The sequence below is a fragment of the Cenococcum geophilum genome (genome assembly GCF_001692895.1).
Source record: "Cenococcum geophilum 1.58 unplaced genomic scaffold K441scaffold_51, whole genome shotgun sequence".
Taxonomy (NCBI): Eukaryota; Fungi; Ascomycota; class Dothideomycetes; order Gloniales; family Gloniaceae; genus Cenococcum; species Cenococcum geophilum.
The window spans coordinates 680735-707291 of record NW_027137609.1 but is presented as its reverse complement, the minus strand read 5'-3'; the positions used below and the strand labels follow the sequence as shown (position 1 = coordinate 707291).

Here is a 26557-nt window from a genome sequence, read left to right as displayed (position 1 = left end):
ACACCTTATATACGTCTACCTGTTTCTACTAACTTAGTAATTAGAGACTAACCGTAAAATAGCAATCTAATAGCAATCTAATGGCAATTTAATAGCAATTTACGGCATTCTGCTATATTCTACTAAGTTCTATTAAATTTTACTAAATTCCGCTAGGACTACGACCTAAACTCTATTTTACCCTATATACGTATTAACTAAGCAACTAAGTTAACTATATATGCCATTTCTTCCCGTTTCCCTACCTTCTTTCTTTACGCAACGTCTTGACCTCTTTATACAGTTTATATATATAGCTTAATAATATCTACCTTGCTATATATTATCGTCGCTTATACTTACTCCGTAATAGCCAGTTAGTAAAGACTCTAAATAGTTAGACTATTTCTCTTAATAAACCTTTTCTATACTTTACCCCTGCATTTTAAACTAAAGGGTTTAAATAGATTACTAGCTTTACTTAGGTCTCTCGCCTATATTTAATTAGATATAGTGCTTAAAAGGCATTTAATAAAAATAATAAGCTTTATTATAACTGGACTTTCTATTAAAAGTACTAAAAAGAAATATAGGCAATGTTAGCAAGGTTATGCAAAACCTAATAATGCAGTATACCGATATATAAACATTCTTAAGGTATTATTTGTTGTAATATATTACAGTAAATATATAGGCGATTATTTAAGGCCTTTAGCCCCAAAATGCATTAATATGGACCGTTTAATTAATTTTTAATAACTGTAGCAGCTTATAACAAAACAATTTTTATTAGTTAACAATTATCCTACTATCAATTTTTTGCTTAAGTAAAAAGAGCAATTTAAATGCTATTTTAAGGGTAAAGCTATAAAATATCTAAAGTATAAGGCGCTTAATGGCGAAATTAATAGGGAAAGGCAATTCTAGCAGAATATATTTTTTAAAAATATTAAGGAGACCTAAAAACAGAAGTAACTAGTATATAATATTAAACTGCAGCTTATTAGCGTTTAAGTTAAAGTAGAGGCTAAGGTGATAATAAATCCCTATAAGGGCATGTTATTAAAATAAAAGGAATTAGTTAATGCAGTTGTTAGCCTACTAGGTACTATATTTAAAAAGGAAATTAATTAATACAATAGGGCCATTTGTATAATTATGCAATACTGCAAGGTTAAGGAAGGTAAAATATATCCTATCGCTTTTACACTTTGCGAACAATTTAGTAGTTATATAATACTAGTTAAGATAATAAATAAGGTCAAGATTAACTCTTAAGTTAAAGCCTTAAAAGCAGCCAAAGTATTAATATATAGTGAAAATAGGCTAAAAATATATTTCTTTTATCTAGGTAATAAAAACCTATCAATTAAACAGCGTATATATTCATTTTATACCCTAGGTAATTTGAGTAAATACTTTAAGCGAAAGCACCTTGCGAATATTAGGGAAAAGAAAAAGATTTAATGCAACCTTTGTTAGGTTGTTTTGGCGCATAAAATGCATTTATAATAATATGCTAAGAATATATATAGTACAGTCTTATAAAGCACTGCAACTATTTAAAATATAAATTTACTTTATAAATAGTGCAATTTTAGTTTTAATATTAAGAATTAATTACAGCAAGTAGTCTTAGAAATTTTCTTTTATATTTTATAAAATAGGCTATTTTATACAAACGCTAAAAAAACTTTAATAGTAATAATAGAGGTTAAACACATTTACATTTCCCTAAAGAGATTTTAGGCTTTAAGTATTTTATTTTAAAGATAAAGTAAAGCTAATATAAGAATATATATACCAGTTCTACAGCTAGGCCATTTTAAAAAGATATCTCTACTATAAGCGCCTTAATGTAAGAGTATATATATTAGGTCCCGCCGCGCTTACAATAAGTTCGTAAGCACTCTTAGTCTTTTTAGCCGTATGGTGACGTGGAGGCGGGCTACGTTATAATTGTACTTGCGAACTTACTAGGGCCAGGTATTATAGGTTTAATCCCCATTAGTTACTTTACTCTAGTATAGTCTAATATATATCCGTGTAATAAGGCGGGTTAGTTAAATCCAATCGCTTATATTACTAAGGACTAACTAATATAGTAATACTCTTAGCGTTTAATCCCTGTGGCCCGGAATAGGTGTACAGAGAAATCCCTGCGAGCGCTCGGGGACGAGCGCGTAGAGGAAAGGGCAATTGTAAGAGTATATATATTAGGTCCCGCCGCGCTTACGACAAGTTCGCAAGCACTCTCAGTCTTTTTGGCCGTATGGCGACGTGGAGGCGGGCCACGTTACACTTAATTAACTTAAAAAGAAATAATTAATTAAGTATAGCTATTTAAACTATAAGGTAACCCTTGAGAATGACTTATATATTCTATGTTACGCTTATAATATACATAAGACCCTAACACTCCTTTAGTTTCCTATCTTTAAATAAAGTAGTAAGATCTCTAAAACTATACAGGTAGTATATATTAGGTATTCTACTAATCTTAATTAAATAATATAGCGTTAAATTCCCCTTTTCACTACTGTTAATATTATCACTTTTATACCTATTCTTAGACCTTATTGTCCCTATTATAGCATAACCCCATTTATACTTCTTATGGCTATATATAATATCTAGTTGCGGCTTTAATCCTATAAGCTAGAAGGTCGTAAGAGCTAGGGGCTTGTGGGAGTTAGGGGATCTTATAAGCTAAATAATCGTATAAGTAAAGTGGTCTGACCTAGCGCCCTTTAATTAACGCCTACTTATAGAATAGTAAGTATATGCTTAGCATATGCAAAGTATATTCGCTGCATATACAAAGTATATACTATATGCCTTATATTATTATATAGCCAAAAAAATAGCAGCTATTATATAAATATTATAACTACGGCGGGACCTAATATATATACTCTTATAATATACTTACTATTTTATAGAGTAGGTTATACTATTATATATACTTAGTATATACAGCGTATATACTTGCCATTCTATAATAAGATATACTATAGTATATGCTTAGCATATGCAGCGTATATACTTTGTATATGCTAGGCATATACAGGGCATATACACCTAATAATAAGCCGTTTAACTACCGCGATATATTCTTGTTTGCTTTATACTAGTACGTATATATACTTAGTATATGCACTGCATATTTAGTGCATATAGTTGCTAAGGTAAATTATGGCTACCGATGCGCGTTCTGTATGGGTAAAAGTTGGGTACCGCCGACCTTTTTCCGGTGGCACTATTAGTGACTACGCTTAGCTTTCGCCGACCCCCATCGGCGACCACGTTCAACTTTTTCCGGACTACGCTCAGCTGCACCCCCACGAAAGTTAAGCGTGGTCGCCGATGGAGCGCCGGCAAAAGGTCGGCGGTACTTAACTTTTACCTATATATAACACGCATCAGTAGCCATAATTTGCCTTTAGTAACTATCTGCATTAAATATATAGTGTATATACTAAGTATATGCACATATATAACCACAAAATACCTATATTAAATGGCTTATTAGTAGATATATATGCTAAGTATATGCTAAGTATATAGTTATAGACAATATAGTATATCCTATCTCTATAAAACAGTGTATATATTATATATGTTAAGTATATATACACCTATAAGAATATATTATAGTAATTAGACAGCTTTTTAGTAAATATATATTATATTAATAGTATATATACACTTATAAGATTATATTATAGTAGTTAGATAGCTCTTTTAGTAAATATATATTATATTAATGGTGTATATGCTTAGCATATGCCAAGTATATATAGCATACCTTATATAAAATATAAAATGATGCTTTAAAAGGTAGTATAAATAATTTATAAAAAAAAATAAGGTCTTTTTAAGGCAATAATAAAACTAGTAAAGTATAGAGTAAGTATATACGGCATATATAGGTTATATATATATTACAATTAATATATAGCATACATATCCCTTACAACGTTGGGGTCCTTAAAGAGTTCGCTACTGGATCTAACTAGGCACTTGTATTAAACCAGGCTCTCCGATTAGCTAGTCCCTTATTAATAACCGCAGGGTCCATTTTAACATTATAAGGGATATTATATGCCTAGCATATACTCCACATATAACTTAGAGTCTTTTTTATTTATTAAATACTTTAAATTTTAAAATAAAATAAAATTTGTATATGCGCTGTATATGTATAAAGCTAAGCGTGGTCTAAAGCTAAGCGTAGTCTAAAGCTAAATTGGAAGTTCGGACCATGTTAAACTTTTAGACTACGCCGAGTTTTTTACGGACTACGTCGAGCTATAAGCTCGCTAGGTGGTCGTGTAAGCTAGGTTAAAGGCTATATAGGTTGGCCTAGCACCTATTTACGCCCAGCGCGCAATTAATAGGAAGCAAATGTTATAAAAATACTAAAACTAGAAACTAAAGGAATACACGAGGCCAGATCTAAAAATATTGAAAAGGTTCCAATATAAAGGCCCCTATTATAATGGCGCGAAGAGGCTTTAGGGAAGATGTAAAGGAATAATATAAATTCTATCTAAATCTAAGGGTATATAGCTCTTGCAGAGTACAAGACGTTGCGTAAAGAAGAGAAAGGAATAATAAGAGAATTACGTAATTAAATAGTTAGGGGTCTTAGTAGTCAATATATACGTATATACGCACGCGGTCTTTAACAGACTTTAGTAAAATTTGATTTAATCTAGTAGAACTTAGTAAAAGTTAATTAAGCTAGCAGAATTCGGCAGAATTTGGTTAAAGCTTTAGAATTCGTCTGTTAAGTATTTTACTAAGATATTCCTACTATAACTAGGCTAGTCCCATTATAGTACCCCTCCCTTTAGCTAAAGGTTTAAAACAATTTATCATTTTATTACGTGTTATATTTTAGCGTTAAGTGGCGGTCTTAGCAAGGTAAATCTAACTAATTAGATAACTTTAACTAGTGGTTACGTATTATATAACCGTGTTATAAACGTAATAATATATTTTAAGTTTTTTTTAAATTTGAGCTTCCTGCTATCGTATTTTATATATTTTATATTAGGTAGTAGTTATTTGCCTTTATATCGTGTCTATTTAGCTAAATTGGCCGCGAAGGATAGTCCTTATGGAATTCTTTTACTAAAGAAGGCGCGTTAGCCTTAATTTAGTTATAGGTTTTCTAGGTTATATTTTATATCCTTTCCACTTAATAAGAAGTTTAAATTATATAGATTATATTTTTTTATTGTATATTATTAATTAAGTTAATAAAGTAAGAATTATTACCATTGTTAATAATTATAGAAGGTAGTAGCGGCACTTTACAAGTTATAGGTTTATCTTTTAAAGGTTACAGCAAGCTTACGTAAAACATTAGATATATTTTTATTTTAGTTAGTAGTTTGAGCTTAGAAGTATATAGGCTTAATTTTCTTCTTAATTTAATATAGGCCCGTAAACTTCTAATTAAGTTTCTTTAAGGGCCGTTAAGTCTTTAAGCTTTATATATTTAAGTAAACTATATTACCTTTCTTAAAGTTCTATATAGGAGCTTGTCCTTTATTTATATACCAATCCTATACCATTTAAGCGTACGTTAATTTACTTTATAATAGTTCCATTAACTGCTTTATTTAATTAGCAAAGTTATATATATTAATTAACTAAATCTATTTAATTGTGGGTTCTATTATATTAATTTCGGGTTATAGTTTAAATCTAAGTAAAAAGTTTTATCTATAGGTTACGTAAAATAGTGTTATGCCTATTAATATATTAATTGTATTATTTATAGTAAACTTAGCTAAAGGTAGCTATTTTTCCTAATTGTCTTATAGGTAGGAGCAGTATATTTATAGGTATTATTCTATAATCGCGTTTATAATTTTAGTTTAACTATCTATCTTTAGATAAAATATAGTTAAGAGTTATATTTAAATACTTAATTATTTATATAGAGCTTTCTAGAAGTCTAAAACGAACTAGCTTCCATAGTTAGATATTATTAAATTAAGAAATCTATATCCCTTCCAACGGTACAATTCGTCCTACGGTTATCGATAAGAGCTAGCCAATAGAATTGATAGGATCAAGGCTCTGTGACCATACGCGTACTTCTGATTCTGGTGTTCGCGCACGGTCCAATTCTCGTAGGACGCTACCGTTGGAAGGGATAGCTTAAAGACGTGCTTAATAAAATATTTAGCTACTAATATTGTATTAATTAAGTCTATAGGGATTATATGTCGCATTTTCGTAAGACGGTTAATAACTACTATAACATTTATAAACCTATTACTGCTAGGTAAGTCAACTATAAAGTTAATTAAGATATTACGCTATCTTTATATTGGAATTAGTAGTAGTTAAAGTACATCTTACTTCTTTATATAAGAGGTCTTTCTATATGCGCATATTCTATATACTTAAACGTATTTTTATACATAGTTATATATTATAGGCTAGTAGTATACTTATTAAATAATATTATAAGCCTTTATATAGCCCGGATACCCTACTATATAGGAGTTATATACAAATCCAAGTATTTTAAATTGTAAAGGTTTGGAATTTAGAACTACTATCTTCTATTAATAGTATAATTAATCATTTTATGTTTTATATTTAGTAAATATAATATCCTTATATGTAACCGACTACCGGACCTTGCATATTGCCCTGTTTCACCTTCGTCAGCACTACCCTCATATGTCTCGGATACGTTTGAAATGAGTTATGGGCTTCGGAGTTCGGGGTCTACTTTCATGTATTTATATTACTTGATTTCCATAGATTTACAATTAAGTTGCTCGTTTAATTCCCACACACTGCAAAGCTTACAGTTATGAGCCCGGCCTGCCTACCGTACTGCATCTGATCTGTACATTTAGCGCTTACTAAGCAATCAATCTGCTACCTCGTTTAAGAAGTCACTACTTCTTCCACCTTTGTAAGTGTTTCGAGCCTCTTCCGGGTACCTCTCTTGTACTCGTGATTACCTTCATTTACCAAACGGACGGACGACCGAACATCGATTAAGTCGAACATTGATTACATCGAACATCGATCACATCGAACATCGATCGAGCCGAACCCGACCGACCGTACGACCTACGACCGTACAAACACTGACCTCCTTCAACCCAGATATACAATCAATCAACAAAATCGACCTACCTACCACAGCGTAACGACCTCATGGCGTCCAAGTGAGAGCCTAGCCAGCGCGATAGCCCGAGCACAGAGCCAGAGCGAGATGCCAGAGCACAGAGCCAGAGCGAGATGCCAGAGCACGGAGCCAGAGCAGAAGCTAGCTTGGATATACTAATGGTAAGAGACAAGGATATTAGGAAGACAAGGAAGGCACCAGACCGACGGCAGCCAGCAGAGGACCGTCGCCAAAACCAGACAACCGTTCAAACGACCAGCTAGCGAACACCAGAGCCTCAATATAGGCCTATCACCAAATCAAATCAAGGCCTCCTGGGGAGGCACCAACACTACAATCAGTCGCAGCTATTACGCTGTAGACGTCTTCCGCTACAACCAGTCGCAGCCATCACGCTCTAGACGCCCTTCCGAAACGCCAGCCTACTTTAGCACCAGCCTCATCGGCACCAGCCTCATCAGCACCAGTTGCGACGACCGCAACGTCACCAGATACGACGTCTTAACGTCACCAGAGTCACCAAGTGACTACTTCCAGATCTACCTCGATCACAGCTCAAATGACTACCTCGAGTTCCACCTCGACTACAGATCAAATGACTACCTCGAACACAGATCAAACATCTACCTCAACTATGGATCAAAAAGATCTACCACGAGCACGGATTAATTAACTGCCTCGAATGCAGATCAAAATACCACACCTGAATCAAACGATTCAGTAGAGCCTCCTACAAAGGATGCTAAATATCTACCTCGACTATAGATCAAAAAGATCTACCGCGAGCACAGATTAATTGACTGCCTCGAATGCAGATTAAATTACTACACCTCTTTGAATACAGTCTCCTGAGAGGCTGGGGAAGACACCTTTTCGAATATAGTCTCCTAAGAGGCTACGGAGGACATCTCTTTGAATACAGCTCTATGTCCAGAGATATAAAGCTAGGGAGTATAGTTTCTGCCTTTATTTTTCTTTCTACAGCTTTAACTACACCGTCAAATCTGGGGGGGTGTGTAACCGACTACCGGACCTTGCATATTGCCCTGTTTCACCTGCGTCAGCACTACCCTCATATATCTCGGATACGTTTAAAATGAGTTATGGGCTTCGGAGTTCGGGGTCTACTTTCATGTATTTATATCACTTAATTTCCATAGATTTACAATTAAGTTGCTCGTTTAATTCCCACACACTGCAAAGCTTACATTATACTATCGTTTTCTGTTTAAATTGCTTTTATTATATTTATTATCTATACATTATTCTTATATTTATATTTATATTCTATTACCTTATTAATTTATATTCCTATTTATTAACTTCTAATTTATTTCAGTTAAGTTCCACGTTTAGAAATATAGGGCGCAGTTTCTTAAAGCATTTAGGAGGTAGTAGAATTTATAATTAATTTATAATCCATTTATTAGAGGCGTTTATAGATAAGTCCTATAATTATTATATTAATAAGTCGGGCTTTTAATTAAGTTTATTAGGTTAGTATATAATCCTAAAGTTAAATTATAAAAGGTATTCGGCCTAACAAATTTAGCGCTATATTAATTGATTTATAGTTATAAAGTACTACAGGTTCTTATAGTCCGTTAATACGTATATTAGAAATAACAATTCTTTAAGCTTAGGACGCTATTATTTAAAGTATCTAATAATTGTAAGTAGTTCCTTATTATATATCTTATGGTTTAATTTAATAGGGGCAAGTTTCTAAGAGAGAAAGGCTATTAGACATAGCTTGCCATTCTTATTATATTATAATAATACTCCCCTTAGCGTATAATTGGACAAGTCCGTTTTAATAATATATTTAAGGTTAGGGTTAAAGTAGGTAAGAATTGGAGTAGTTATAAAGGGATATTTTAAGTTATTAAAAGCTTATTTGCATTTAGCTGTCTATTTAAATTTTATATTCTTCTTTATTAGGTTTACTAATAGTGAGGCAATTTCTAAGAAGTAGTTAATAAATTAATAATAGAAGTTTATAAATCTTAATTTTTTTTTTAAATATCTTATACGTTGCTTGGGCTTTCCTAGTTTATAATTATAGCAATTTTCTTAGGGTTTATTTTAATTCCGTTACGGGATATAATTAAGCCTAAGTATATAACCTTAGATATATAGAACTTTTATTTCTTAATATTATATTATAAACTTATATCTTATAGGCGTTTAAGGACTATTTTAATGTATATTTAATACTTAGAAAGTAAGAACAAGGAGATTAAAATATTATTAATATACGCGGTAATAAATATATTAAGGAATTTATAAAGCGTATTATTAATATATTACTAAAACGTACTAGGACCATTCTTTACGCCAAATAATATTACTAGGTATTTAAAGAGTCCCTATTATATACGAAAAGTTATATATTTCTTATCTCCTTTATATATATAGATTTAATTAAAGGCAGCGACTATATTAAGCTTTATAAAGTACCATACCTTTACTAAATAGTTAAGCGTCTCTTAAATTAGGGGAATTAAATATCGGGTTTAAATTATAATTACGTTTAAAGCTTAATAATCTTAAGCCTCCTCCTAGCTTTTTAATAAATAGTATAGGTAAGGTAAATAGAGATTAATTAGGGCAAATAAATTCTTTTTCTAGATTTTTATTAAGGTATTATTATATTATAAGCAGTTCTTCTTATAATATACTATACAGAAGACCAAACTTTAGTGTTATACTAGGCTTAAGTTCTATCTTAAAATTGTGCTTATCTTAGTGCGGGGGTAGTTAGTTTATAAATCGTTTTTTAAACTTATTAATTAGATTATAATACTCTTTAGGCATAAAAGGTTAAGAGCTAATATATTGCTTCGGCTTAAGTACTTTTTAAATATCTTCTATTATTATAGTAAAGATTTTAGTCTTATTTCCTTGCTAATAAAATATAGGGTGCGGCTTATATTATACAAATTTTAAGAGGTTTTAACGTAATATCTTTATATTCTCTACCACAATTAGTAGTTATAGCTTTATTATTTTAGTTTAAGGTTTATAGCAAAGGTAATTTATATTATATTAAATTTTAATAGTTATATGCATATTTATAGGGTAAATGGTATCCCAAGTAATAACTTTAACAGTAAGTTATACGGAACTTTAGTGTTTTTTAACCTAGCTAATTAAGGGGTTGTGTTACTTTAGCCATCTATATCTAAGTATAACTTTATATTACTTTAAGGGTATTATAAATAAGGAAACGTATTTAAGGTATTTACCTATTTACATTTTTATAAGAGCGTAGTGCGTTAGTTTACTATATATTAAGGGTTTACCGTTAAAGCCTTATAGGCCTTAAAGCTTATTAAGTTTTTATATAGTTTATATTAATAAAGCCTATACTAGTAGCTCTGCTATTTATTAGAATTTATACTTTCTTCTATTTTTAAGTATTTAAATTTCGCTAAGTATATTAAGGGAGTTATATTATATATTAGCGCTAAAAGAGCCTAGATACTTATACTCTTCTACTTTTTATCCTAAGGCGCAACTTAGCCCTAAGACGATTTTATTTTTAAGTTAACTAAAAGCGAGATACTTTATGGCGACTAAGTATAATTTATAGAATGGGTATAATTTAAGAACTAAGAGGAATTACAGCAGACCTTTTTAAGGGGGTAAGTTCGATAATGCTTTTAAATATATCCCTTTTTACTATATCTAAAGCATTCTCTATTTACGGCTTAAGTTCTTTATTTACTAGTTCCTAAGGGTATATAGAATTAGGTAGTATTAAGGTCTATAGGGTTATATATAGGACTTTTTAAATTTAGAGAGGGATCGCGTTTTAGGGCATATACTAGTTTTATAAAGTTTTAAATATAAGGTGTAGTTAGCTTTAGAGAATAAGTCTATTTATTATATTAAAGGTTCTTATTAATTTGTTAATATATTATAGCAAATTTGGATATATCTTTTAGTAATTTCTTACCTACTAACTAAGCTCTAATTTTATCCAAAATAGCTTATTAAAGAGCAGTAACTTTAGCGGCTTTATTCTAATCTAGTTTACTAATAAGGCCTAAAAATTCCGAAAAGAAGCTAGTAAAGTCTTACTTCCGTTATTATAGGTTTTTAAGTTTAGTAATAGCTATATATTTACGGCTAGTATTATTATACGTTTATTTTAATAGGGGGATAAAGATTTTAAAATTAATAAAGGTGCCGTTATAAAAGAATAGATTTATAGTTTATGCGGCGTCCTTACTTATATAAGATATTCTATAGCTAACCTTGCTAGCTTTAGTAGGGTATTAGTTATAGTTTATTAAAAGTTTAAGACGGAGCTTAATTATAAAGGGATGTAGGTTATTTTAATTTCTATTAAATATTAGAGGATTAGGGAGCTTTTTAGATTTTGTAGTAGGTATTAGATTTGTTATATATATATAGGTTAAGCTACTATTACTAGTTTGGTTCGCATTTAATAGGCTAGGTTTAAATATAGTTATTTTAAATCTTATTTAAAGGTATTACTATTAGGGTCTCTAATGTAAGCGCCTTAATATTATAGAGTTCTTTATAGAGGGCTTTTATCAATCACTAATACTAGGCTTCTAGTATAGCCTGCTGCTAAGCTAAGGCATTAGTAAAGAACTATTATATTATAGTTAACTGTTTCCTAACTAGGGATATAATACTCATAGTTATTAAAAGTGATTTGGGTTCGTTTGCTATTTTTAATAGTAGTTATTTTAACGCAACATAATATAAGGACGCGAAGAGGCTTTAGGGAAGATTTAAAGGAATAAGCTCGGACCCCCAGAAGTCGGTCACTACACCAAAATTAACCCACCGACTTGCCCACCTATTTTCTACATCACCAATCGTTCAATATGGACCAAAAGGAGCAGAACCTATAAATGGCTATCGCAGATTTTAATGTCGGCAAATTTAAGTCTGGTACTTAAGCTACGCGAGCGTACAGTGTCCCTCCGTTAACATTTCACGATCGTATGGGTGGCAAGCAGCCATAACGAATTGCTCACCAGCACAAATAGCTATTGACTCCTACATAAGAAGACTTCCTTACCAATTAGGTGCTTAATTAAGACCTATAAGGATTTTCCCCGTCGCATACCCGACTACAAGAAATGGCGGCTTAAATTATTAATTAAAATTACGACACTAGGGTCCTTAGTAAGTCATAGGTCTCTACCTACTTATAACGCAATCCTTAAATTAAATCCTTAGTCGGCCAACCAATAGAGGCTGCTAGAGCTAAGGGAGCACAACCTAAGCAAATTTAAGAGTTCTATAATCTTTTAGAGACGGTGCGGAAGTTAAGCGGCGTATAGGTAGAGAACACCTGGAATATAGACGAATCTGGTATCGCATTAGGTGTATACACAAATTTAGTAAGACTAGGAGACGCCTTAAAAAAGAAGACCCTTGTACAATCGTCTAAAGATCGCGAATGGGTATCTATTATAGAGTCAATCTTAGTACTTGGCCAATTAATTCCGCCTCTGGTAATCTTTAAGGGAAAGCATATCTAAATAAGCTAGTTCCACTACGATAAGGTATCTAATTAGGTATATACGACCTTAAAGAACGGTTAGATAGCTAATTATATCGCATTTAACTAGCTTATAAAAGTCTTCTTACCGGAAACTAAACCGTCTAGTGATAATAACGCTTAATTGCTTATTCTTAAAGGCTATAAAAGCCACTATACTATAGAGTTTTTATAGGAATGTAAGATTAATAATATATAGCTCGTCTTTCTTTCCCCTTGTTTAGCGCACGTTCTATAACCCCTAGATCTATTATGCTTTTGCCTAATTAAGTTAAAATATTAAAAGTAGATTGCGGAGCTTACATATATCAATAACGCAGCTCTAATTAAGAAGCATCGTGTAACGGAACCTTGTAGCAGAAACTACGGTAGGCTCGTTAATGGGCTAGGTATATAGGTATTGCAAGTAAGTCAACAACGTAATAACAACTAGTGGAGTGGTTGCCTAATAGATTAACTCTAATTATATTCTAAGAATTACTATAAGGAAGGAACTATCTAGGTAGGGACCGAGGGTCCTTAAATATACAACCGTACTCCTATAAAATCCTTCTTGTACGTAATATACGTGATGATCCCATTAATCACCCTCTGATCATTATAATCACTAAGATTACTATAATTATCGTTACGTGACCTTATTTACCATTCCTCGTTACATGGTTCTACGGGTTCCATTCTGGTCTGTGCTTATATTAACTAACTAGCTTCCTCTAACTCTTCTCTAAGTAGTTATAACATTGTACTTAAAGCGTTCGTAACACTATCTCCCTCCTCTCTATCTTCGTCCTCGAAGATACCTTATATCTCCAAGTCGTTTACTAGAGGTGTAATGTCCGTCTAATTAATTTAGTTGTTATCTTTGCTTATTATACCTTCTAAGGTTTCTAAGCTCTTATCTTCTAAGTCTTATACTTATACTACTACTTAGATTCTATTGTCCGGCGTTACTATACCTTCTTATTCCCGTTATGCGAAAGAGGGGTTAGTTTATATTGCGATCATAACTCCTTCTAGTTGGCAACCTTCCTCTTACTCTAAGTGTACTAAGGCGAATCGTTAATTGTCCTATGACGTTCGCTTAATTCCTAATAGTAAATATGCGCGTCCTATTGCTCTAAATAGTCTCTATGTTCTCTAAGTAATTTATTATAGGGTCTCGTATTTAATCTAAAGCTAAACGCCTTAAGGGTAAGCTCTCTGGTGCCTTAGCTAAGGTACGCCGTCTTCACGTTAAGGAAGATCGGATTCTTGCTAAGGAAAATCAGATTCGAGAGGCTCGTCTTACCGCTCTCGCTCGCTTACGTCGTCTTAAATTAGTGCGTAAGAAGGTGCGTTCTAAGGAGTAGAAACTTATGGAATAAGGTTTACAGGAACTTAGTAATAAAAAAACGGATTCTCTTCTAGTAGAGAGGGAAACAACTCCAAGTAGTTCGGCAATCGTTCTTCCTATATCCCCCTTAGGTGGTTTATTCTTTGGCGACCCTTTATTATCAATGCTGCCTAACCTCTTTTCTTTTAATACTCCTATACCTTTCCTATAACATTCTTTAAATCCTTTAGTAGCTTCTAGGTAGTCTTATTATAGCCTATCTACTTAACTTTATACCATATTTTATCGTCTATATCTTTATAACTAACAATCTTTAAAACTTACTATTTGTCTTCCTCTTATCCTTTATACGTGTCTGCTTTATAAACCGGTGGCTTAACATTTCCGTATACTAGCTTTAGCATTGCGATATACTATATAGGGTAGATCTTTATTTTAGCTAGTAGGTTTAACTTAAATATAACTAATAAAATTTTCTACGCAATTTTAAAAGGTCCTAGTCTAACGTAGTCCAACTTCTTACTTAGTCGTCAACTCTTAAAATTTTTGTATAGTAGCTATACTTTATCTCCCTCCTTAAGATCTAGTCCCTTAGATCTCTTAGCATTGTAGTACTTTTTCATTCTTTACTATACCACCTTTACTATTTCCGTAAGGTTTATATAAAGATTTATTAGTATCTCTATTCTTTGCTTAGCTATACTACTTATTTTCTTCACTTGTCTTAGTAACAACGATGTTTTTAGCTTATATCTATAATTGGCCTTAAATAATAATATTCCCATTTCTTCTTAAGGTGTCGTATTATATGCGAACTATATAACTAGTAATAATAATACCCAATTATTCTATATATAATTAATATAGTATCTTAGATACTACTCCAGTGTCTAATTTAATCTTTCCATTTAATAGTCTATTTGTAGATAATATATAGTAGAAGTTGCTGCTTAAACTCCTTACTCTGCTAAGAACACTTCCTAAAATACTGCTATAAATCTTAGATCTCTATTCAATATAATCTTGCTTAGTGCTCTATATCTTATAAATACTTCTTTAATATAGATTCTAACGATATCTTCCGCTAATATTTCTTCTAAATATGCTATAAAGTATCCCCACTTTATAAGCTTGTCTACTATTACTAAGATTACATTATAATCTTATCCGGTAATAGGGTCTCTTAACTTTAGTAACTTTATAATAAAGTCCCATAATATAACCTCCTATAGTCTCTTTAGTATTTTGACAGGTTATAGCTCTCTATATAGCTTATACCTCGTCGGTTTATTCCTTTAGTAATCTAGATATTTTTCTATAACTTACCTTGCTAGTCCCTAAATTCCATTAATAATATACTCCTCTTAGAGTCTTAATACTAAGCCCATGGCTCCATTGTGTCCTTAAGTTAGTCCCTTATAAAATGACTTAATAAACTCTTTTGCAATATTTCTAGGCACGTACGTTACTTCTTAGTATTTATACTGCTCTAAGTCTGGGTCCTCTATCTATGTATCTTAGATCCTTTATATCTAATTACTCTCTAGTAACTCGTAGATCTTTTCTTCTTATATTACTGCGATCTTCGGATAATTATATCTAATTAGTCCGTCTGTGTCTTTTCGTAATAAAGCCCCTAATGGCTTTTCATTATTTTATAGTTTAGCCTTTCTGCTTAAAGCGTCTGCTCGTGCATTCTTTATACCCTTAGTATACTAAATCTTGAAATAGTATTCTATAAGCATCTTTACCTATCTAACCTATCTATAATTAAGTTCTTTTATTATTAGGAACCCTATTAGGTTCTTATAATCCATCTTAACTATAAATAGTTTTTCTATGCCTTGTAAAAATAATCTCTATTCCCTTAGTGCTGTAACTATACCTAATAACTCCTTATTGTAGATATTATAGTTCAGTTTCGGTGGTGTTATCTTCCAACTATAGTATGCTACTAGGTGCCATCTATCTTTATATTTCTATAGGAAGTACGCCCCTAGTGCATAGTCTAATGCATCCGTTTTAACCACTATCTCCAACTATAGTTAATAGATTTTAAGAACTGGCTCCTAGGTAAATAACTATTTAACTTTCTTAAACAGTTCCCTTTGTTCCTCTCCCTATACCTATAGTTCTTCCTTCTTTATTAATCTTATAAATAGCTTAATGTCCTTTAACTATTAAGCTATAAACCTCCTATAGTAATTGCAGAACCCTAGGAATAACCTTAACTATATTACATTTTTTAGTTCTTACCAATTTACTATAGCCTTAATCTTCTTTAGATCTATATTAAGTTGGCCTAGTTTAATAATAAATCCAACGAAATCTATCTTCCTAGTAAAGAACTCGCATTTCTTAATTACTACTAGCATCTATTCTTCTTATAGTCTCTTTAAGACCCATTTAACGTATTCTCCATATTCTTCCTTATTTATTAAGTAGATAATAATATTATTAAGGTATACTATAACAAATTTATCTAAGTGTTCTCTTAACACGTTGTTAATATATTTTTTAAACGTTACTAGTGCGTTTATAAGCCTAAATTACATAACTAGTAGTTTGTATAGTCCTTCCTTTAATTTAAAGGCTGCCTTTTATTCGTCGCCTTCCTTAATTCTAATCTAATAGTACGCCTATCTCAGATCTATCTTTATAAAGATTTGCGCATTACCGATCCTATCTTAGATCTCGCTAATTAAGGGTAAAGGATACCTATCCTTCCTAGTAATGCTGTTTAACTGTTTATAGTTAATACATAGCCTAAGTTTTCTATTCTTCTTTAGTACGAATAGTACTGAATATCCTACTAATAACTGCAATAGTCTAATATATCCCTTTTATAAATTTTCCTAATAAACTCCTTTAGTGCTCTCCCTTCCTCTTTAGTAAGCTTATAGATTGAAAAGAACCTTAAACTTGTTCCTAGTTCTAACTTTATCTTATAGTCCTATGCTATATAATTTAATAGCTTTTTACTTTCTAGTAACTATAGCTTCTTACTATACTTATAGTATCTCTTTAGTATATAACTTAATCCTTAATTAGTCTCCTTATATATCGCTCCGACTTAGTACTATACCAACTTAGTTTATTATCGCATCTTACGGCGTTATATATCTCTAATATTAACCTAACCTATAACCTAATTAATCCTTAAATTATATTCCTATAACTAAGGCATTCCTAACATTGCCTTATTATTCCCTAATAGTAATATATCAAAAGACATCTTAATCTATCTCCCTTTAATGGTTATTTAAATAAGTCCTATTTTAAGATTAATAATGCCTCCTCTGTAGGCTATTAGATCTTTTAAAATCGTAACTAATAAATAAGGGTGCTCTTTTTGCCTATGCGGTAGCCCTATCCTTTTAACTACTGCTAGTGAGATATAGTTCCTGGTTGCTCTACTATCTACTAATACTTTAAACTATTGATCTTGCCAATTAACTTATAAATTTAGGTGTTGTCCTTGAATTCCTTTAAGGGTCTAAGGCTCTACCACTGGCTCCCTCTGGTCCCGTAGGCCTCCACTTTTCCTAACTATTAGCTGCTAGATCCTTATGCACTTAACTTATTCTTTAGCCAATACTTTATTCGCTTCTTTTCTTTAATATACCATAGACAGATATTTTCTAGATATTCCCACCATTATCGTCTATCTAGGTATTCTTCTGTAAGGAATCTTTCTGGTTAAAATATTAAGTCTCCTAACTCCTAAACTTCTACTAGATGCTAGCTATATATATACTTAGCATTCCTATACTATTGCTTATCTAGCGCCTAATATATCCTTATAGGGTATTTCTAATTTCTTTCTTTTGGATTTTTATGTATCTTATATATATCGTCTACGCATGCAATCTATAATAGCGTATAGTATGCTAAGTGTTTTAGGTTAACTCTTGGCTCGTCTTTATCCTTAAGTTTAAACCTTTACCGTGTTAATCTAAATATTGTAACTTTATTTACAGGTACTAAGATGCGTCTTTTGCTTTTCTAGTCCTCTAATCGTTCCTCTAAATCCTTTAATGTTATAATTAAGGCTCCCTTAATATAATTTATTACTTTTTCCGTAATTAGGTAGTCTTAGATAATTCTTTCATCTAACTATATATAGAAATCTTCCTACTTATTATTGTGCCTCTGCCTATACTACTTTTAATATAGCTGCTAGAGTGTATACAGTCTATCCGTAAGGAAGTATCTTCTTATTACTGCGTTATAATAGCCCTTTATGTATCGTTCCTTGAACCTAGTTAAAATCCTTAAATCCTCTTTATTTTCCAATTTAGTAAGCCACTTAGCTCTTAATATACCTACTCTTAGCCTATTAATAATTCTTTATATGGGTGCTTTGTCCCTTATACGACCTAATGTACTAGATTTTGCGTCTAGTTTCTTTTCTTGCTATGCGAAGATTCTTACTCTAAATTCTTCCATGGTTTCTTATTGTTTGCGTCTTATAATTAAATCCTTAAAGTTCTCTTACTTCCTAATTACTGTATTAACTTTTTAATCTTTAGGCTGAACACTTTATTCCCCTAGTAAGTCTTCCGGGTCTATATATCTGTCTCCTAGTCTAACTACTATTTATACTACAGATTCTCTAATCTATAGCAAAGCCTCTTACTTCTTTCTTGCGGGTGTCCTTATTTATACTCCAAATTCTTAACCCCTTGGATTCTTTAATCCTAAGCTTACTTCTTTCTTAAGCTACGCTCTAGCCTTAGTTTAACTAGGCTTTACTAGTATCCTTATCTCGTCTTAAGAGTCCTAGATCTCACTTATCTTGTCTTAAGAGTCTTATGCCTTTAGGAAACTGCGTCCTAAGCTTATTCGTATATTACTAAACTAAGCCATTGCTCTACTCTATCGGTTTTTGTCTATTATAGGTCCCTAAGCATACCTCATCTCGTCTTAAAAATCTTAGTCGTCCCGCATCTTATCTTAAGAGTCTTAGGCCTTTGGCCTTTTACCTTTATTAAGTAGTAAGCTAGCACTAGCAGTCGTCTACTTACTTAATCGTCTTTAGATATTACTCCTTCCGTTTTATAAAGCGATAGATACCGTATCTAATGGTGTTATAATACCCGTTACTAAACCTTACTTTATAGCGGTCTCAGTCTCTACTTTTATTACGTTATTAAGGTTCGGATACCCCTAGTTAGTTCCTTTACTATCCTTATCGCTATTAATTAATAAGTACTCTAACTCTATTATTATTATTGCTAATCTTTATCCACATATTACTATAATATCTTAATCCAGCTTATAGAGTTAATCTTATTCTTTATCTAACTCTTTAGTTCCTTTAAGTCCCTTTAACTCTAGCTCTTATAGCCAATAGCTTACGCCATACTTAGCGTCTTTATAAATTTGGTATGCGTTATTATAACAAAACGCAAAACTTCTAATTAAATATTCTTTTATTCCTTACAGCATACTATTGTCCCTCTGTACATATATGTTACATACTACTAGTCTAGTTCCCCTTCCTATAATAGTATAGGGATATCGCTATTTAAACTGCTCCACGGGTATATACTACGAACGTCCTTTAATTAGGATAGGCCTACCGAACCCGCTACAGCCCGTAAACGCCTTAGCTATAAAGAGGCCTAGGTATTTACTAAGAGAATATATAGAGCCTAGAAGACTGCTTATACAATTATAAAAAAGGCGTAAGAGAAGAAGGAGTTTAATATAAACTATTATTATTATAAGGTAGACTTCTAAGTAGGAGATAAGGTATAGGTGTTAATAAAGAACTAGAAAACCTAGAGGCCGAGCCATAAGCTAGACTACTAAATAGCTGGCCTATATAAGATTCTTTAAAGGGTAAGACACTCTTTTAAGGTTAAGCTACTAGAGTTAATAAGGATCCACCCTGTTTTCTCCCTAAACCAACTATAAAAGGCTATAGATAATCTACTGCCTAGGCAGTATAACGACCCCCTACCGCTAATCTAAATTGCAGAGGACGAGGAATAGGAAGTTGAAGAAATTCTAGCAGTAAGAAAGGACCATAATATCTTAAAATACTGTATAAGCTGGGTAGGCCACAACGAAGACCTAGAATGGTACCCCATATCTAATTTTAAATACTCTCCCTATAAGCTATGGGACTTTTATATAGCCTACCCTAACCTCCCTAAACTACGACGTAAATTAGACAACTAGATTAAATGCTAGGAAGAAGGTCTAGATAACTATAACGATTTAGATAACAATAGGGAGCTTAGACAACGCCTAAGGGCAGGCTTTATTTAGGAGGGGGGGTAATATAACGGCGCTAGGGCGCGTTACCTGCTAAATTCTGCCTAAGTTCTGGCTATATTCTGCCACCTATTACTATCTTATACTATTGCGTACTATTGCGTACTGTCTAGTACTGTTTTTTACTATTAGCTCGCCTACTACTAGCGCCTTAGCGGCTCGCGCTACTTATTTATTTACACTAGCCCTAGCAACCCCCTTTCCTTCTCCTTAGCTTAGTATCTTTATAAGATAGCATTCTACAAGCTTCGGTTTAGAGGCATTTATACGAGCCGTTACACTAAGGTGACTGCAATAATATCCCTTATAGTAGCCTTCTTAATTACTACCCTATTTAGTATATATATATTATATTTTAGCTTATACCTACTCTATAACAATAGAAATAAATTTAAAATTAATTTAGAAGATAGTACCCTTAAATTAGAAAATTGTATATTTAAAAAGAATTAAATATAGCTGCAAGATTAGATTAAGGTAAGTTTTTAATATATTTTAAATACATTTTAATTCGGTTCTAAACGTATTTAGCCTAAAGTTCTTTATATTATATTTCTTACTAAGGTATCTATTAACCCTCTTACTATACTTGTAATTAAGGATTATTTGTCTTTTAGAGTACCTATAGACGCTAAACAAGGGCTATACTTATTATATTAATTTAAGAGGCATAGATATATAAAAAGCCATATAGATAAGTTAATAAAAATCTAAATAATGCCCTAACTATATTTATAACTAGTTTATAACACGTTTAAATTTAATATAGAATTAGATAAATATATACTTGTAAGCCTATAATATCGGTTCTCTTAAATATAAGAGGTAAAAAATATATAAAATATTGTTTAGGAATAAAACACTGCAAATATTTTTAGAATTCGTTATAATATTTAAGACATACTATAGTTTCTAAAGAGATATAGGGTCTAATATAGAGAGAGCGAGTAGTTTTTAATAAAAGCGATCTAGATATTTATAAATATAATATAAATAGGTATGGAACCAGTTCCGAATATATTTAGTACTTAAGTTAATATATAAAAGCTTATTTTTAGCAGTTTAAAGATAATTTTAAGTTAAAAATATATACAGCTTGTAAATAGAGGCTTATATACTAACAATTAAGTAATAAAAATACTCTATATATAATTATCTTATCTAAATATATTTAGAACTAATTACATTAGAATATTACCCCATTTAACAGCATTTAATAGACAGTTCTTAGAACTAAATACTTTTTTAAGATCGCGCCCTTTTTGTAGGAGTTAATTAGTCTACCTCGTAAACCTAAATTAAGGATTTTGGTTTTAGAATCGGATTTAATTCAGCCAGAACTAAAATAGCTCCTTTTTCCAAGACTATTAAACCGCTTAGCTTAACGCTATACCTTTTTAGTTATGTTTGGTACATTTAGCTTAAAATCGGAATATAGTTTCTAGAATTAGGAAACAGTCTTTAGAATTAAATCTAGTTCTTAAAACAAGATCCCGTTTTTAAAATTGCAGCTTGGGCCAATATTAAAAGAGATATCTTATATTTATTTTCAGCATTCCTAAGGTTGAGGAGGATGGGCTAACGAAGGTTAATTCTAAGATATCTAGATTGGAAAGTGATGAGTTTTCTTTATAAAAGACTAAGTAAGTAATAGGTGGCTGACTTATCGCTGCCAAGTATATAAAGGTGGAGGACTTATAAGCTTCCTGTAAGCGAGTTTTTAACTTCAATTTAACATATATGCAAACAATAATGAGATACTCTTAATATGGAAGCAACTAGATAAAAAACAATACTAAGCTAAGGGAATCCTAATTAGCGCCTTAATTCTCAACGCCAGAAAATTAGAATGTAATTGTAAAAATCTTTTATAAGAAATTTCTTATTTCCTTAGCTTCTTAGAGGCTCTATCTATAGTATAATTTACTTTTTTTTACGTGTCTCTCCCCTTAATAGATTTTTTTAAAATAATTATCTAGTGCTTTTTCTAGTTGGTCTCTTTACTTATATAGTTTACCCCTCTAAGCTATCTCTATTATAATATTTTTAAGCGGTTTATATACCCTACTATAATAACAAAAGTAATATAGGTTTCTAGTATAGTATAATGTAAGTTTTTTATATAATATACCTGTGGGTAAAACCTAGGTGGGATACTAGTATATTACTGCGATAGGACTATATATAAACACAACTAATCTATATTTAAGGTTTTGGAGATACTTTAAGTCCTCTATTATATAGCAGGTTAGTAACTATAATAAAAGATACTTTAGTTATCTATCTGAAATTATAATATTGGAAATTGTTAACACTTTAGTTAGGGGGAGTATATCTCTAAAGAAGTTTGTAGAATTAACTAAACTATTCTCTATTTAATTATTAGTATTGTTAAACAATATATAGGTGTTTTATAAATATACCTAAAGGTACTGGAAAACCTTTAATATAAACGTCTTTTGGTTAAGATAAGTCTGTTTTAGCCTCGCTATAGCTCTCTATTGGTAGGCAAGACTGTTTTAATTTCATTACGGCCTTTTAGGCTCTTAAAGTAATTAGTGTATATTTTTGTATCCTCTTATATATCACCCTCTATATTATTATTAATTTTATATAAGTTAACCTCTTTAGTTATATAAGCAGGTATAGAGGGCATTTACTACTGTCTTAGTTAATCTCTTTACTTATATAGTTTACCCCTCTTAGCTATTTTAATTATAACATCTTTTAAGTAGTTTATATATTTTAGCATAATAGCAAAAGTAATAAGGATTTTCAGTATAGTATAATAAAAGTTTCTTTTATAGTATAGCCACTGTTAAAACTTAGATAGGATACTAGTATATTACTGCAATAGGACTATATAAGGATATAATTCCTCTATAACTAAGGTTTTAGAGACTTGTTATATCTTTTATTATATAATAAGTAGGTAACTAAGATATAAGATACTTTACTTATTTACTTAAGATCTTGGCATTAAAAATGGTTAATAATTCAGATGGATATATAGGGATTAAAATATTTTCTATTTAATTATTAGTATTGCTAAATAATATAAGTGTCTTGTAAATATACCTCTAGGCATTAGCGAAATATATTTAGAACCTATAACTATATTTATTTACTAGGATAAGCCTTTAATATAGTTCTCTTTTAGTTAAAGCAAGTCTATTTTAGCCTCGCTATAGTCCTTTATTGGCTTAGGTAAGCTTATCTTAGCTTTACTGTGGCCTTTTAATCCCCTAAGATAATTAAAGTATATTTTTTATATACTTTCCTAAACTATATCCTTTTATATATCGCCCTTTATATTATTATTGTTTTTATAAGAATTGGCCTTATTAGGTGTTTAAACAGGTGTTATAAGGCATCTGTTTCTGTATAAGGTTAAAAAGCAACAATTGTTTCTTCTCCCTATTAGTAGATGCCGTGTCTTTATCGTTAATATAATTTTGGGATTTAAGGTTTTTAATAGGTTAATAATTAGGTATGTTATTTCCGGGACAATAATATAGGGTGATTTTTTCACTAATTGAGAACTTATAGGTTATATTAGTAACGCATTTAAATTTAATTAATATTGTTCGTACTAACTTAATAGCATAAGTAAGTCGTATCCACGGGCACGAAATACATATAGTATCGTATGCTTGTTTAGATAATAACTGTCAATTATATAAAGCAGACTACGTAGTCTATATACTAATACACCTCCCCCCTAATTAGTTAGTGCTTTATAAGTGCACCAGACGCGTAAGCAAGTGGTTGGTGCACTAAACGCGTAAACGCGTACCTAGTATACCGAACGCGTAAGCACGCGTTTGGTATAACAGGTGCTATAATTATACACTAACAGTACTTAAAAAATGAAACCACCTGTATACAGCCTCCATAATTACTTTAATAAAACTATAGAACACAAAGGAAAATACATAGAAAATCTCCCCCGAGGTGCCGTCTAGGCTGCCTTCCAAACGGTACCTTAAGCTAGCCGTAAGTCCTGCTTACGGTCCGTAAAATAAACCGTACAGCCTTTTAACGGGCAGTAGACGAGCCATAAGTTAGATTTTAAGGGCCGCTAAGGCGCTAGTACTAAGCGAGCCAATGGCAATTTTCCATGCCCAGTATAGAAAATTGTAATTAGTTAATTTAACCACTATGGCAGAATATGGCAGAATTTAGTAGGTTACGTAAGTCTACCAAGTTCCATTACAGCTTTCCACCGTTTTTCCACCTAATAGCTTACGGTCCGTAGAATAGGCCGTATAATAAGCCGTACGGCCTTTTAACGGGCCGTAGGCGTACCGTAGGTACTCTATTAGTCCCATTCTACCCATTCTATAACTTTTAGGTTAAGCTTATTTATATTAATTAGGGTTTTAAGGGCTTAATACGGCTTTGCCTTAGTTATAGCGTCCGCTAGGTTATCTCCGCTACTAATCTATTTAACCTTTATAATATTATGTCGTTTATAAGCCTAACGTAAGCACATTAGGTTAACCATAAGCCTCTTCTCTTATGTTATACCTAGTTTAACTAGGCAGTCGTAAAGGGACTTTAAATTAGTATATAAAACTAGGGGTAACTGCTCTAGTTGTAAAATCTTCTAAACCGTTAATTTAATTACGGCTGCTATATTAAATCCATAAGCTAGTGCATATAGTTTAAAAGCTAGTACACTACGGGTTACTTATTTACACTTAATTAAAGACCAGTACAGTATATTTACGTCCTAATTATAGTCTATAAGTACAATTACAAAGCCGATTTGTAATAATAGGTCTTTATTATTAGCAAAGAAGGCGTCCGTAAATGCTAGTAAGCTAAGGGAACTTAGATCTAGTGGTACGAAAGTAAGTCCCCTTACTACATTATTAATTTGCCACTAAATACGCTTATTAAGCTACTTAATATTTTCTTCTTGCGGATCTACTGCCCAGGCCGTAAAGGATAAGTCATAAGCAGATTTGGGTTAGCAGACTATGGTAATATAGGCGCCTCTTGCACGCTATATAGCGTATTAGTCCTTTATATTTACGGTCTTACGGGTCTCTCCGCGGGAACTAGTGAGGTCTATAGGCTTTACTATAACAAGCTTTAGGTTTTAAGCTTAGTGTTCCTAGGTTAGCTAGATTAGGTTACCCTTTTATATAATTAAGCCTCTGTTAAACTTAATTAGAGTCTACTTAGTTAACTACTCTCGCGGCTTTACTAGGAACTTAGCTTCTTACAGTTTAGTCTCTTTAGCGTCCGCAAATGTCCAGTCTGCTAAAAAGAGGGTATCGTCTATTTAGAGTCCAATAATACTAAGGCCGTTCAATAGGCTGTATAGGAGGTAGGGGTCGTAGGTCGACTATTTTATTTTAAGTTTACTAACATGGTGCTGGTAGTATATCTTAAACCAATAGTTTCCAGCTTCTGGTACTCCATAAAGAGGTTTTATAACCCATAAAATTGTTCCTAGTTATAGGTTAAGCTTATAGGGTGGTCGTATAAAGATATCCCTACTTAGGTAGGTATTAGACTGCACGTAGGCTTGTAAGATGTCCCGTAAGTAAAGGGCTATAGATTTAGTTTACTATAGTCTAGGCATAAGTACGAGTATAATCCGTTAACTAACCCGTTAAATTATAGGTAATTGCGTAAGGACTAGGTCCTTTCCTTAGTTATTATAAGCTTATATAACGAGCCTTAATTTCTTAAAGGCTTTATTAGTACTAGGGTGCTTAATCTNGTTAANNAAGNGTAAGTTAAATATANGGACGCCTTACGGAANGTCTCTCTCNNTTANAATNGNAAAGATACNCTTTTTAAGTAGTCCGTTAATCTCTTTACGCCATAAGTCCATAAAAGGGGTTTCCTATACTAGAACTAATATATCTATAGGCGGAGATTGCTTTGCGGATGTGCCTATAGAGGTTAGGTAGTTCTCTATTATAGGATTCTTATAGGGGCGTCCTCGGCCACGCTTTACGGCAGGTTTAGTAGGTTTAGTAGGTTTCTAGGGGACCTCTAGGGTAGGCAAGGGTGCCTCCAGTTTATCTAATTCGGCAGTCGTTTCTAGTTCGTCTGGTTCGGCAGTTACTTTTAGTTTATTTAGCTTAACGTCATAGGTGTTTTTGGGCCGAAAGTAGGGTTTTACGGACGTGCTTCTGAAGCTAGTTAGCCTACTAGGAAGCTATACACAGCACGTCTCGTTTTTTACGGCTAGTAAATAGTAAGGTCTATTCTAACTACCGCT

General features: G+C 32.0%; 3 protein-coding genes across 3 annotated transcripts; 2 read left to right on the top strand and 1 right to left on the bottom strand.

The window, feature by feature from the left end:
• Positions 1 to 1263: 1263 nt before the first annotated feature.
• On the top strand, positions 1264 to 1446 carry K441DRAFT_581253 (uncharacterized protein; the record flags this gene model as incomplete). Its single annotated transcript, XM_067644407.1, has 1 exon — positions 1264 to 1446. A coding segment is annotated over one exon (183 nt), but the record flags the coding sequence as incomplete, so codon positions are not given.
• An 11031-nt stretch (positions 1447 to 12477) lies between these two features.
• K441DRAFT_581270 (uncharacterized protein) lies at positions 12478 to 12675 on the top strand (the record flags this gene model as incomplete). The annotated part of the gene is made up of 1 exon (XM_067644408.1): positions 12478 to 12675. A coding segment is annotated over one exon (198 nt), but the record flags the coding sequence as incomplete, so codon positions are not given.
• A 3605-nt stretch (positions 12676 to 16280) lies between these two features.
• K441DRAFT_581302 (uncharacterized protein) lies at positions 16281 to 16571 on the bottom strand (the record flags this gene model as incomplete). The annotated part of the gene is made up of 2 exons (XM_067644409.1): positions 16281 to 16403; positions 16431 to 16571. Coding segments are annotated over 2 exons (264 nt in total), but the record flags the coding sequence as incomplete, so codon positions are not given.
• Between the last annotated feature and the right edge of the window lie 9986 nt (positions 16572 to 26557).